General features: G+C 37.1%; 1 protein-coding gene and 1 pseudogene across 1 annotated transcript; both read right to left on the reverse strand.

The window, feature by feature from the left end:
- Positions 1-390: 390 nt before the first annotated feature.
- Positions 391-1,347, reverse strand: LOC125107445 (olfactory receptor 6C6-like). Its single transcript, XM_047742562.1, has one exon. The coding sequence runs from the start codon at positions 1,339-1,341 to the stop codon at positions 391-393; it is 951 nt and encodes a 316-aa protein (XP_047598518.1). The 5' UTR covers positions 1,342-1,347.
- A 12,617-nt stretch (positions 1,348-13,964) lies between these two features.
- On the reverse strand, positions 13,965-14,900 carry LOC125107693 (olfactory receptor 6C3-like; annotated as a pseudogene).
- Between the last annotated feature and the right edge of the window lie 759 nt (positions 14,901-15,659).

Consider the following 15,659-nt stretch of genomic DNA (forward strand, 5'->3'; position numbering starts at 1 on the left):
AGGTGAGTCACATTTGAAGAACTTCCTAGAGTTCAGTAGTGTATATTGTTATATTGATGTCTGTATTATTCTTTAAAATTCTAATGATGAATATATATTTAAAATCATTTTTTGAGGAAGTCAATACCATGTTTTGTAGAATAAAAGAAATTTCACATTTGTATTGATAACTCAAGATAATACTCTACTATAGCACAGAAAGGAATGCATCAAATCATAAAGAGAAGTAGGAAGGAAAAGATACACTGTGCTGAAATGTTTGGTTAAAATGTTGTGAGGTGAAAAAATATTATGAGGTGAACTAATTGAAGGACAGAATAAGTAAACTTATTAGATGAGTCAAATGTTTATTTACTTTCTTCTTCAAGGTTTTAAAATTAAATTTCCTCTTCATTTTTTGAAAAAAGAGAAAATCTTTTGGAGTGTGTCCATGAAAGCTTGTTTCACTTTCTGGTTTCTGAGAGTATAAATGAAAGGGTTTAATAAAGGGGCAACTGAGGTATAAATAACACTTACACCTTTGGATAAAGTCACCCTTTCCTTTGCTGTTGGCTTTATGTAATTAAAGATACAGCTACCATAAGTAAGGGAGAGACTACAATCATATGAGATCATATGAGAAGAACAAGTAGAAAAAGCCTTTGTTCTTTTCTGAGCAGAGGGGATTTTTAGAATGGTCTTGATAATATATGTGTAAGAAAGAACCAGTAACAGCAACGTGACTAGGAGATTTATAAGAGATAAGACAAATGAAAGTAATTCCAGTAAATGCGTGTCAGTGCAGGAAAGCTGCAGCACAGGGGAAGAGTCACGCATGAACTGATCAATCACTTTGGAAGCACAAAAATCCAGTGTCAGTCCTGAGACCAATGGTGGAAACGAAAGCAGAAAGCCAACTGTCCATGAACTGAATAGAAGTTGGTAACACACTTTGTTGTTCATAATGATGGGGTAATGTAGAGGTTTGCAGATTGCTACATACCAGTCAAAAGACATGGCAGCCAGTAGGTAAAATTCTGTAATTTCTAATAAGAGGAAAAAGAATAACTGAGATGCACAACTATTGTAGGAAATTATTTTGTTTTTAGTCATGAGGCTTATCAGGTATCTGGGAATACAGACTGTTGTCAATGAAGCTTCCAAGAAGGAGAAATTTTGGAGGAAAAAATACATGGGAGTCTTGAGGCGGGCATCTAGCAAGGTAAGAAGGATGATGGTTAAGTTCCCCACCACACTGAACACATAGTTTAGAAGGAAAAATATAAAAATCACAATTTGCAATTGTGGGTCATCAGTCAATCCTAGGAGAATGAATTCGATCTCTCTTGACTGATTCCTCATTTCTGACCTGAGTACTATTAAATAGAGAAAGAAGACAACTTCAGAATTGGAAAAAAGAGGATTTTTACAAAAGCTACTGGCAGGAAAAAAGAAAAAAACGTAGTAAGAAATGTAAAGAAGTTTAAAAAATTGATCCAATTTAACAGGATAGATGATACTTAAAACTGTATTGGCCTTGGTCAATCTAACTGATTGTTGCATTTAAGTGACAGTTATGATAAGAACACTACTAAACTTTTTCTTTTTCCCTATTTGAACTTGAAGGATCATTTAAATTTTAGCTGATTATTTCTGAATGAGGTAAATTCTCTTTCATGTCTAAATAGAACAAAAGCTTGACCTTAAATGTATTTTCTATGTATAGCTTAAAAATCATTGAAAAATTTCTCATAACATCCAGAAAATTAATACCAATATCTATATGTAATTTGCTCTTCAAAAATTCTTAGCTCATCAAAACACTTAAAAATTTGTGAAATATGGAAGTAATGACAGTTACATACTATTTCTATGATTGAAATATTCAGATAGATACCATTATTTTGTCCCAGTGCAGTACTTCCCCATTGTTCCTTTATCTCATTTCACTTAATTATTATTTTTCATTCATTTCAAATACATCAGTCTTCTCAGCAGTTGCATTTAATCATGAGGTTTTGACTGTTACATCTACATAAAAATAGAAAAGTAAATGACAGTTCAAAAGTCAATGGATATTACCAGACTTTTACTTGTAGCAATGCTTTCATTTATGATCTAGATATTGACTGCAAATTATAAGTGACTTACCATATCTAGAATATATTGATATAATTTTCCCCTTATGGGATTATGGTAGAAACAGGGGTCAAAAGTAAATGACAAATATTCTATTTCTAATAATATTACAAAAAATTCAATAGTTTAAAAGGAAAGTTAATTCCAAAACATTTCTGCAGAAAGATTCTAAAAACATATATGCATTCTGGAAATTATATTAATCTGTTAATAACTTTCACTCTCACTAATGGTCATTAAAATGACACGACCCAGATATTACAAATAATTAGAATCCTCTTTCAGGCTGGATGAGATTGATTTTCTGTCTTTTTTCTTATATATTAAGATGAAGGTAAATGTCTCTATAAAAATACTAAGTGAAAATATAATGCTCTAAATGAAAAGTGATTTGAGGAAATCCCTCATACAAAAGGAACCCCAATTTTGTAAAAAAGAATTCTTGCTTCAAATTATGTGCTAACAAAAGGAACGGTTTTATTACTTTGCTCATAGGATACACAGGGGATTAATTTAAAGAAAAAGAAGAAGAAGAAGAAAATAAAAAGAAATGCCCCCTGGAGACTCATATCAGGAATATCAGTTATGTGAAAAATAAGACAACAACCAAAACAAACAAAAAAGGAAGGAAATAAAAACTACTGTGAATTGCCTTAAGCACAAAACTGAATTTCTTTAACTACAAAACATATTCTCCCAAAAGAGAACTAGAAGTAATTTAAACCCTATACTTAATGCCAACAAGAATTTCAGATATCCCAGTACCCTGAGACAGTATGACCATTTCTACACATTAAGAGGGTTTAGCCCAAATGGAAACTGTTCAATTGCTTCCCCAGTCAATAGTAGGATTTCATTAACTAGTGAATTAACTATGCCCCAAATTGGAGGTGTAGGGCAGTACTTAATATTTTGCTATTTTTAAAATTTTGATATAAAATATAAAGAAGAAAACCAACAAATAACCATGAAGATCATTTATTCCCAGATCATTTGTTGATCACAATGGAGTGATTCATTAATTCTGTACATTATGCAGTGCTCTTCAAGGGAAGTGTGATCTTGATCCCCTTCTATACATGCACACTTGAGCTGCTTCTATATTTTGGCCATTGTAAATAATGCATTCAAAGGCAGAGTGCACAAATCTTTTTAATTACTATTTTCATATTCTTTGGGTAAATGCTCAGTCGTGGAATTAATGGATCATAGAGTAGCTTTATTTTAAGTTTTTAGGAAGCCTCATATTATCTTCAACAGTGGGTACATCAATTTGTATTTCCACCAATAATGCACAAAATTTCCTTTTGAATTTATTTTTGTCTTTGATATAAGAAAGTGGTCCAGATTCTTTCTTTTGCATGTAGCTTTCCAGTTTTTCCAACTCCATTGGTGAAAAAGACTGTCTTCCCACTGCTTATTTTTGCCTTCTTTGTCAAAGAGTAATTGTACCATGGGTTTATTTCTGAACTTTTTATTCTGTTCCATTGATCTGTGTCTACGTTCCTGCTAATACCATATTCTTTTGATTACTATAGCTTTCTAATATAACTTGAAGTCCAGAATTGTGATAACTCCAATTTTGTTCTTTTTCAACTTGCTTTGGTTATTTGGGTTAGCGATTTTGGTGGCACCCGTATCTAAAACAAATTTTAGAGCTGCTTGTTGTAGTTTTGTGAAACATGCTCTTAGTATTTTGATAGGGATTGCAGTAAATGTTTAGATTGCTTTGGGTAGTATAAACATTTTAACAATATTTGTTCTACCAGCCCATGAGCATGGAATACCTTGCCATATGGTTGTATCATCTTCAATTCCTTTCATAGGTGTTTTGCAGTTTTTAGAGAACAGGTCTTTGATCTCCTTGGTGAGGTTTTTTTTTCCTTAAGTATTTTATTATTTTTGGTGTAATTGTAATTGAGCTTGTTTCTGTCCATATGATTTCTCCATTCATGTAAATAGGGTGTGAAAGTCGCCTACTATTATTGTATTATTATTGATTCGTTCCTTTATGTTTGTTATTAACTGCTTTGTGTATTTGGTGCTCCCATATAAATACTTACAATTGTTATATTTTCTTGTTGGATTGTTCCTGCTGTAATTAATTAGCATCATTTACCTCTTTTTTACAGTATTGATATTAAAGTCTATTTTATCTGATATAAGTATTGTTACCCCAGCTTTCTTTTCACAACCATTTGCATGATAAATGAACAATATATATTTCTTTGAGTACAGAGAGTGAGAAAGGAGCAAATATATGAAGAAAAAAATCAACAAGGAAACAATAGCATTGATGACACATTGGACAGTCCAGATGAGTTTAGCAGTTGTATTCAGACTATTCCAGCCTAAAACAACAGAATACACATTCTTTTCAAGTGCACACTGACTACTCTCTGGTATAGATGACAGGTTAGGCCACAAAAGTCTCAACAAATTGGGGGAGGAGTCAAGATGGCGGAGAAGATGCAGGCTGAGACTACTTCGGGTAGCAGGAGATCAGCTAAATAGCTTATCTAAAGATTGCAAACACCTACAAATCCAATGGGAGATTGAAGAGAAGAAGAACAGCAATTCTAGAAACAGAAAATCAACCACTATCTGAAAGGTAGGACTGGCGGAGAAGTGAATCCAAAGTGACGGGAAGATAGATCGCGGGGGGAAGGGCCGGCTCCCGGCGAGCAGTGGAGCAACGGAGCACAAAATCGGGACTTTTAAAAGTCTGTTCCGCTGAGGGACATCGCTCCAGAGGCTTAACTGGGGTGAAGCACAGGCGGGGTCAGCGCGGCCTCAGGTCCCGCAGGGTCGCAGAAGGATCGGGGGTGTCTGAGTGTCACAGAGCTTGCCGGTATTAGAACAGGGAAGCCGGCTACAGAGACAGAGCCGAGGAGTGACTCTCAGCTCGGGGTTACCTTGAACCGGTCACAGGCTCGGTCAGCTCGGAGCGCAGCCAGAGGCCAGGGTGATGGGAGTCATTGGGCGCTGTTCTCTGAGGGCGCACTGAGGAGTGGGGCCCCGGGCTCTCGGCTCTTCCGGGCCGGAGACTGGGAGGCCGCCATCTTCATTCCCGCCCTCCGGAACTCTACGGAAAGCGCTCAGGGAACAAAAGCTCCCGAAAGCAAACCCAGCAAACCCGAGCGCATTACTCAGCACGGCCCTGGGTAAGGGTGTTGCAACTCCACCTGGGGCAAAGATGCTTGAGAATCACTACAACAGGCCCCTCCACCAGAAGATCAACGAGAAACCCAGCCAGGACCAAGTTCACCTACCAAGGACTGCAGTTTCAATACCAAGGAGAGCGGCGGAATTCCAGAGGAGAAGAAAGCAAAGCACGGAACTCATGGCTTTCTCCCCATGATTTTTTAGCCTTGCAGTTAATTTAATTTTTTTTCTTTTTAATTTTTTTTTCTTTTTCTCTTCTTCTGCTAAATTTTTTTAACTCTTACCGTTTTCATTTTTAACGTTTTTTAAATAGTTTATCTAATATATATATATATTTTTCCTCTTTTTATATTTTTTCTTTATCGGCTTTCTTTTTTTAATAGTTTCTTTTTTTTTTTTTCTTTCGGAACCCCTTTTTATCCCCTTTCTCCCCCCTCACGATTTGGGATCTCTTCTGATTTGGCTAAAGCATATTTTCCTGGGGTTGTTGCCACCCTTTTAATATTTTACTTGCTCCTTCATATACTCTTATCTGGACAAAATGACAAGGCGGAAAAATTCACCACAAAAAAAAGAACAAGAAGCAGTACCAAAGGCTAGGGACCTAATCAATACAGACATTGGTAATATGTCAGATATAGAGTTCAGAATGACGATTCTCAAGGTTCTAGCCGGGCTTGAAAAAGGCATGGAAGATATCAAAGCAATCCTCTTGGGAGATATAAAAGCCCTTTCTGGAGAAATAAGAGAACAAAAATCTAACCAAGTTGAAATCAAAAAAGATATTAATGAGGTGCAATCAAAAATGGAGGCTCTCACTGCTAGGATAAATGAGACAGAAGAAAGAATTAGCAATAGAGAAGACCAAATGACAGAGAATAAAGAAGCTGAGCAAAAGAGGGACAAACAGCTACTGGACCACGAGGGGAGAATTCGAGAGATAAGTGACACCATAAGACGAAACAACATTAGAATAATTGGGATTCCAGAAGAAGAGGAAACAGAGAGGGGAGAAGAAGGTATGTTGGAGAGAATTATTGGAGAGAATTTCCCTAATATGGCAAAGGGAACAAGCATCAAAATCCAGGAGGTTCAGAGAACCCCCCTCAAGATCAATAAGAATAGGTCCACACCCCGTCACCTAATAGTAAAATTGACAAGTCTTAGTGACAAAGAAAAGATCCTGAAAACAGCCCGGGAAAAGAAGTCTGTAACGTACAATGGTAAAAATATTAGATTGGCAGCAGACTTATCCACAAAGACCTGGCAGGCCAGAAAGAGTTGGCATGATATATTCAGAGTACTAAACGAGAAAAACATGCAGCCAAGAATACTATATCCAGCTAGGCTATCATTGAAAATAGAAGGAGAGATTAAAAGCTTCCAGGACAAACAAAAACTGAAAGAATTTACAAATACCAAACCAGCTCTACAGGAAATATTGAAAGGGGTCCTCTAAGCAAAGAGAGACCCTTAAAGTAGTAGATCAGAAAGAAACAGAGACAATATACAATAACAGTCACCTTACAGGCAATACAATGGCCCTAAATTCATATCTCTCAATACTTACCCTGAATGTTAATGGGCTAAATGCCCCAATCAAAAGACACAGGGTATCAGAATAGATAAAAAAAACAAAAGCCATCTATATTTTGCCTACAAGAAACTCATCTTAAACCCGAAGACACCTCCAGGTTTAAAGTGAGGGGGTGGGAAAGAATTTACCATGCTAATGGCATCAGAAGAAAGCAGGAGTGGCAATCCTTATATCAGATCCATTAGATTTTAAGCCAAAGACTATAATAAGAGATGAGGAAGGACACTATATCATACTCAAAGGAACTGTCCAACAAGAAGATCTAACAATTTTAAATATCTATGCCCCTAACGTGGGAGCAGCCAACTATATAAACCAATTAATAACAAAATCAAAGAAACACATCGACAAGAATACAATAATAGTAGGGGATTTTAACACTCCCCTCACTGAAATGGACAGATCATCCAAGCAAAAGATCAACAAGGAAATAAAGGCCTTAAATGACACACTGGACCAGATGGACATCACAGATATATTCAGACCATTCCATCCCAAAGCAACAGAATACACATTCTTCTCTAGTGCACATGGAACATTCTCCAGAATAGATCACATTCTTGGTCCTAAATCAAGTCTCAACCGGTATCAAAAGATTGGGATCATTCCCTGCATATTTTCAGACCACAATGCTCTAAAGCTAGAACTCAATCACAAGAGGAAATTTGGAAAGAACCCAAATACATGGAGACTAAACAGCATCCTTCTAAAGAATGAATGGGCCAACTAGGATATTAAAGAAGAATTGAAAAAATTTATGGAAACAAATGATAATGAAAACACAACGGTTCAGAATCTGTGGGACACAACAAAGGCAGTCCTGAGAGGAAAATATATAGCAGTACAAGCGTTTCTCAAGAAATAAGAAAGGTCTCAGGTACACAACTTAACCCCACACCTAAAAGAGCTGGAGAAAGAACAAGAAAGAAACCCTAAACCCAGCAGGAGAAGAGAAATCATAAAGATCAGAGCAGAAATTAATGAAATAGAAACCAAGACAACAAAAGAACAAATCAACGAAACTAGGAGCTGGTTATTTGAAAGAATTAATAAGATTGATAAACCCCTGGCCAGACTTATCAAAAAGAAAAGAGAAATGACCCAAATAAATAAAATCATGAATGAAAGAGGAGAGATCACAACGAACACCATAGAAATACAGAGAATTATAAGAACATACTATGAGCAACTCTACGCCAACAAATTTGACAATCTGGAAGAAATAGATGCATTCCTAGAGACATATAAACTACCACAACTGAACCAGGAAGAAATAGAAAGCCTCAACAGACCCATAAGCAGTAAGGAGATTGAAACAGTCATCAAAAATCTCCAAACAAAACAAAGCCCGGGGCCAGATGGCTTCCCAGGGGAATTCTACCAAACATTGAAAGAAGAACTAATTCCTATTCTCCTGAAACTGTTCCCAAAAATAGAAATGGAAGGAAAACTTCCAAACTCATTTTATGAGGCCAGCATCACCTTGATCCCAAAACCAGACAAGGATCCCATCAAAAAAGAGAACTACAGACCAATATCCTTGATGAACACAGATGCAAAAATTCTCGCCAAAATACTAGCCAATAGGATTCAACAGTACGTTAAAAGGATTAGTCACCACGACCAAGTGGGATTTATTCCAGGGCTGCAAGGTTGGTTCAACATCCGCAAATCAATCAATGTGATACAACACATTAATAAAAGAAAGAACAAGAACCATATGATACTCTCCATAGATGCTGAAAAAGCTTTTGACAAAGTACAGCATCCCTTCCTGATCAAAACTCTTCAAAGTGTAGGGATAGACGGCACATACCTCAATATTATCAAAGCCATCTATGAAAAACCCACCGCAAATATCATTCTCAATGGAGAAAAACTGAAAGCTTTTCCGCTAAGGTCAGGAACACGGCAGGGATGTCCGTTATCACCACTGCTATTCAACATAGTACTAGAAGTCCTAGCCTCAGCAATCAGACAACAAAAGGAAATTAAAGGCATCCAAATCGGCAAAGAAGAAGTCAAACTATCACTCTTCGCAGATGATATGATACTCTATGTGGAAAACCCAAAAGACTCCACTCCAAAGCTGCTAGAACTTGTACAGGAATTCAGTAAAGTGTCAGGATATAAAATCAATGCACAGAAATCAGTTGCATTTCTCTACACCAACAACAAGACAGAAGAAAGAGAAATTAAGGAGTCCATCCCATTTACCATTGCACCCAAAACTATAAGATACCTAGGAATAAACCTAACCAAAGAGACTAAGAATCTATACACAGAAAACTATGAAGTACTCATGAAAGAAATTGAGGAAGACACAAAGAAATGGAAAAATGTTCCATGCTCCTGGATTGGAAGAATAAATATTGTGAAAATGTCTATGCTACCTAAAGCAATCTACACATTTAATGCAATTCCTATCAAAGTACCATCCATTTTTTTCAAAGAAATGGAACAAATAATCCTAAAATTTATATGGAACCAGAAAAGACCTCAAATAGCCAAAGGAATATTGAAAAAGAAAGCCAAAGTTGGTGGCATCCCAATTCCGGACTTCAAGCTCTATTACAAAGCTGTCATCATCAAGACAGCATGGTACTGGCACAAAAACAGACACATAGATCAATGGAACAGAATAGAGAGCCCAGAAATAGACCCTCAACTCTGTGGTCAACTCATCTTCTACAAAGCAGGAAAGAACGTCCAATGAAAAAAAGACAGCCTCTTCAATAAATGGTGTCGGGAAAATTGGACAGCCACATGCAGAAAAATGAAATTGGATCATTTCCTTACACCACACACGAAAATAGACTCAAAATGGATGAAGGATCTCAATGTGAGAAAGGAATCCATCAAAATCCTTGAGGAGAACACAGGAAGCAACCTCTTCGACCTCAGCCGCAGCAACATCTTCCTAGGAACATCGCCACAGGCAACGGAAACAAGGGCAAAAATGAACTACTGGGATTTTATCAAGATCAAAAGCTTTTGCACAGCAAAGGAAACAGTTAACAAAACCAAAAGACAACTGACAGAATGGGAGAAGATGTTTGCAAATGACATATCAGATAAAGGGTTAGTGTCCAAAATCTATAAAGAGCTTAGCAAACTCAACACCCAAAGAACAAAGAATCCAATCAAGAAATGGGCAGACGACATGAACAGACATTTCTGCAAAGAAGACATCCAGATGGCCAACAGACACATGAAAAAGTGCTCCATATCACTCGGCATCAGGGAAATACAAATCAAAACCACCATGAGATATCACCTCACACCAGTCAGAATGGCTAAAATTAACAAGTCAGGAAATGACAGATGCTGGCGAGGATGCGGAGAAAGGGGAACCCTCCTACACTGTTGGTGGGAATGCAAGCTGGTGCAACCACTCTGGAAAACAGCATGGAGGTTCCTCAAAATGTTGAAAATCGAATTACCCTATGACCCAACAATTGCACTGCTGGGTATTTACCCTAATGATACAAAAGTAGTGATCCGAAGGGGCACGTGCACCCGAATGTTTATAGCAGCAATGTCTACAATAGCCAAACTATGGAAAGAACCTAGATGTCCATCTACAGATGAATGGATAAAGAAGATGTGGTATATATACACAATGGAATACTATGCAGCCGTCAAAAGAAATGAAATCTTGCCATTTGCGACGACGTGGATGGAACTAGAGGGTATCATGCTTAGCAAAATAAGTCAATCGGAGAAAGACAACTGTCATATGATCTCCCTGATATGAGGGAGAGGAGATGTAACATGGGGGGTTGATGGGGTAGGAGAAGAATAAATGAAACAAGATGGGATTGGGAGGGAGACAAACCACAAGTGACTCTTAATCTCACAAAACAAACTGAGGGTTGATGGGGGGAGGGGTTTGGGAGAGGGGGGTGGGGTTATGGATATTGGGGAGGGTATGTGCTATGGTGAGTGCTGTGAAGTGTCTAAACCTGGCGATCGCAGACCTGTACCCCTGGGGATAAAAATATATGTTTATAGATTAAAAAATAATAATAAATAACTTCTTTAAATAAAAAAGTCTCAACAAATTAAAAAAGATCAAAGTCGGGCGCCTGGGTGCCTCAGTGGCTTAAGCCTCTGCCTTCAGCTCAGGTCATGATCTCAGGGTCCTGGGATCGAGTTCCGCATTGGGCTCTCTGCTCAGCAGGGAGCCTGCTTCCTCCTCTCTCTCTGCCTGCCTCTCTGCCTACTTGTGATCTCTGTCTGTCAAATAAATAAATAAATAATCTTAAAAAAAAAAAGATCAAAGTCATACCACAAAGCTATGAAACTAGACCACAACACTATGAAACTACAAATCAACGACAAGAAAAAAAAAAGTGGAAAGAACAGGAATACATGGAGGTTAAATAATGTGTTACTAAACAATAAATGGGTCAACAAAATAGCACACAGAAATAAAAAAAAATACATGGAGACAGTGAAAATGAAAACCCAATGGCTTAAACCTTTGAGGTGCAGCAAAGGTGAATCTAAGAGGAAAAAAATATCAGCAGGTGTCTTAAAACTGTCTGGTATGGTTTCTACACAGATTTTATGTAGCATAAACTACTTACTGTTTTATATGTTCTCTGCTGCTGGATCACTGGAAATATTTCAGTGAATCAAAATTGCTAGAGCAGGACTGCTCATAAAACACTAAGGAATATAAAAGATCATATACATTAGTATTGAATTTGAAAAGAAATCTTGGGGACAGTGTCCAATGAGACAGGGGAAAAAACAAAAACCAAACAAACAAACAAACAAAAAAACAAGCAAACAACCACACTAGGTAGAGTTTGCTTCCCTTAATCAGAGATTAACAATCAAACATCTAGTTCCTAATACATATCTCTACTGAATGTGCTACTCCCCCATGCCAATGTTTAAAAACTGATAATCTACTACATAGTACTAAGTCCATTCTTGTTTTTAATTTAAATTCAATTAGCCAACCTATAGTAGTGCATCATTAGTTTTGAGGTAATGTTCAATGATTCATTATTTGCGTATAACACCCAGTGCTCATCCATCACGTGCCTGCTTTAATGCCCATCATCCGTTTATCCTCTCCTCCCATCCCCCTCCCTTCTGCAACCCACAGTTTGCTTCCTAGAGTTAAGAGCCTTCAGAAAGGATGAATACCTACCATTTGCATGACATGGATGGAACTAAAGGGTATTATGCTAAGTGAAATAAGTCAGTCAGAGAAAGACAATTATCATATGTGGTTCCATTGTTTACTTAATATGTTTAATCTGTCTTCCAATAAGAAGGTTTGGTACTATAAGACTGCTAATACTTCATACATTTTTTCCTTCCCACTCTGTTGCTCACCAGCAATGGACCTTGAAGAGCTTCTTGTTTTGTTTGATTAGAATTTTAATGTATTTGCCAAGAATAATATTAGGAATTAGTACTTTCTCCCAACTAGACTATAGTAATATAATTATGCCCAAATGATATAATGTGAGTGTAAAACACCAATAAAATTGTGCAGGTCCTAAGTAAAAGCTATAGATTCTTTCAGGTTCCCATAGTTTTAAATATGCATGAAATAAACACAACTTTTTGTCTCTGTTTTGTTTTACAAAGCAGTTACCACATTGGCTGTTATACCTCAAGATCTAAGGCAAATTACTCAACCTTTCCAAGCATCACTTTGCACACCTATAACAGAGATAATCAGTCTATGTTACCATAAAGCTGTGAAGATTAAACATGATATTATTTAGGACATACCTGGTTAATTGTTCTCTAGAGAAGAGATATTATTTTTTTAAAGATTTTATTTATTTATTTGACAGACAGAGATCACAAGTAGGCAGAGAGGCAGGCAGAGAGAGAGAGAGGAGGAAGCAGGCTCCCCGCTGAGCAGAGATGTGGGGCTCGATCCCAGGACCCTGGGATCATGACATGAACAGAGGCTTTAACCCACTGAGCCATCCAGGCGCCCCAGAAAAGATATTATTATTTATGAAATTCCTATCAAACACTCATGTGGCATAAGTGTAATGGTGACTGCCTACATCTCCATCTGCTATATATTTAAACAAATAATACAGATTTGGGAAGCCTGGTTGCTCCATTGGTTAAGCGTCTGACTTCAGTTCAGGTGATGATCTCAGGGTCCCAGAATTGAGACCCACATCAGACTCCCCACTCAGCAGGGTATCTGCTTATCCCTTTCCCTCAGACCCTCTTCTTCCCCTGTTCATGCTCTCTCTCTTTCTCAAATAAAAAAAATAAAATATTTATTTTTTATTTTTTATTATTTTTAAAGCTTTTATTTATATATTTGACACAAAGAGAACACAAGCACGGGGAGCAGCAGTCAGAGAAGCAGGCTTCCTGCTGAGCAAGGATCTGATGCTAGGCTTGATCCCAGGACGCTGGGATCATGACCTGAGCTGAAGGCAGCAACTTAACCAACTGAGTCACCCAGGAGCCCCTAAAACCTTAAATAATAATAATAATACAGTTAAACAAGGGTTAGTACATAAAAAAGACATAACACATGCCTTGACCATAGCTAGAAAGGAAAAGATGTATGACTTTTAAATAATTTATAAGCAATAAAATAAACACTCAACTGAGCATGAAGAACTGGACAGATACTGCAGTTTGTGTGCACAAAATATGATTGTTGGATAATTTATTTCATACTTTTTATAGCTTTAAGAAAGAAAATGTAAGAAAAAGAAAGAAATGTGATGTTAGTAATGAAACACAAGATTTTAGAATAAATCTATGAAAAGAGTGTTTACTCAAGTCTTTACAGTAAAAATAAGTATTTATATTATTTGGAACAATCAGGAAAATGATTATTGTTTTATAGCCACTGATGTCCTATTTAGTCTTACAAATCAATGAGGAAATGGAACCTATAGAGGGTTGAAAGAAAGACACAACAAAGTTACTTTAGGTTTAAAAGAAAGCTTAAGGAAATGAGCACATCATAGCAAGTATTTGGGAGATGGATATTAGAAGATACTCTAGAAGTTGAAATTTTATTTGCCCTTTATTGGATCTTCTCAGTGACATCCATTCATGTTAATACATATTTTCATTTCTTTCTAGAAAGCAGTACTTTATGCAGCAAGTTTCTGAAAGCTTGTTTTACTTGCTGATTCCTCAGGGCATAAATAAAAGGGTTCAACATGGGGGCAATTGAGGTGTTGAGAATAGCTACTCCTTTAGTCAGTGATGCTCTTTCTTTTGCTGAAGGCTTGACGTACATGAATATACAGCTTCCATAAGAGATGGAAATGACAATCAAGTGAGAGGAGCACGTGGAGAAAGCCTTTTTCCTCTGACTAGCAGATGGAATTCTCAGGATTGTGCTAAGGATGCACAGGTAGGAAAGAATCACTAAGGCCAAAGTGAAGATCAGAGTGACAAAAGCAAAGTAAAAGCCAATCATCTCCAAAAGCCATGTATCTGAGCACGAGAGTTGTAAGATGGGGAAATAGTCACAAGAGAAATGATCAATTACATTGGAAGCACAGAAATCTAGCTGGAGGATGAGCATGAGTGGTGGGAAAATGGTAAGAAATCCTCCTAGCCAGGACCCAAAGACAAGCAGGGTACAGACTTTTTTGCTCATGATGGTGGTGTAATGAAGAGGCTGCAGATGGCAACGTAATGATCAAAAGACATGGCAGTGAGAAGAAAAAGTTCAGAAACACCCATGAAGATGAAGAAAAATAGTTGAGCTAAACAATTCTAATAGGAAATGGTTGATATTCGTAATGATTGCCCCCCAAAATTTGGGGATAGAGACGCTGGTGAATGTGATTTCTAAGAAGTAGAAATTCTGCAGGAAGTGATACATAGGAGTCTTGAGATGACAGTCTATCAAGGTGAGGATGATGATGGTTAGGTTTCCAGTGACACTTAATACATAAGCCATAAATAAAAAGATAAAGATTACAACCTGAAGCTGTGGGTCATCTGAGATGCCCAAGAGAATGAACTCTGTAATCATTGTATGGTTTCTCATACTGCTTTTTATTTTCTTTAAGCAAAATCTGTTGAGAAACAAGGCAGAAAGAGTGTGTGAACAGTAAAGGAATTGAAAATTTAAGAGTTCCTATTATTAGCTCCAATGAAATGAAGCAATGGAACTTTTTTCCTGTGTGCAGTTTTGCAATATCCACTCAGCCTGTTAAAGCGTAAATATTTTATACATCCTCTCTTGAAATGGAAAACCGTATTCACAGGTCTATGTTAAAAGCCCCCTCACGAATGACTTTACATAACACCTGTACCTGTTACCAAATTGTCTACATGTACAATATATTGCTTAATTTTTATTTATTTATTTTTAGTTTAATTTCAGTATAGTTAACACACAGTGTTATATTCATTTCAGTGTACAATATAGTGAGTCAACAATTGCATACATCACCCAGTACTCATCAGGACATGTGCACTCCTTAATCCCCACCCCCTATCTCTCCCTTCCCCCCCACCAACCTCCCCTCTGGTAATCATCAGTTTGTTCTCTACAGTTAAGAGTTACTTGGTTCCTTGGTTCCATACTTCACATTGGATACTCCAATGGGGAAAAAAAAAAGTCTCTTCAACAGATGGTTTTGTAAACTGGTCAGCTACATGCAGAAGAATGCAACCACACCACTCTCTTACACCATACACAAAACTAAACTCAAAATGGATTAAAGTTCTAAAAGTTGAGACCTGAAAGCATAAAAATCCTAGAAGAGGGCATAAATAGTAATCTCTCTGAAATTGTCCATAA

This window comes from Lutra lutra, chromosome 8, assembly GCF_902655055.1.
Source record: "Lutra lutra chromosome 8, mLutLut1.2, whole genome shotgun sequence".
NCBI lineage: Eukaryota > Metazoa > Chordata > Mammalia > Carnivora > Mustelidae > Lutra > Lutra lutra.

Bases quoted from the DNA above. Each gene is read 5' to 3' on its own strand.
- LOC125107445 (XM_047742562.1), bottom strand. From the start codon at position 1,341: ATGAGGAATCAGTCAAGAGAGATCGAATTCATTCTCCTAGGATTGACT.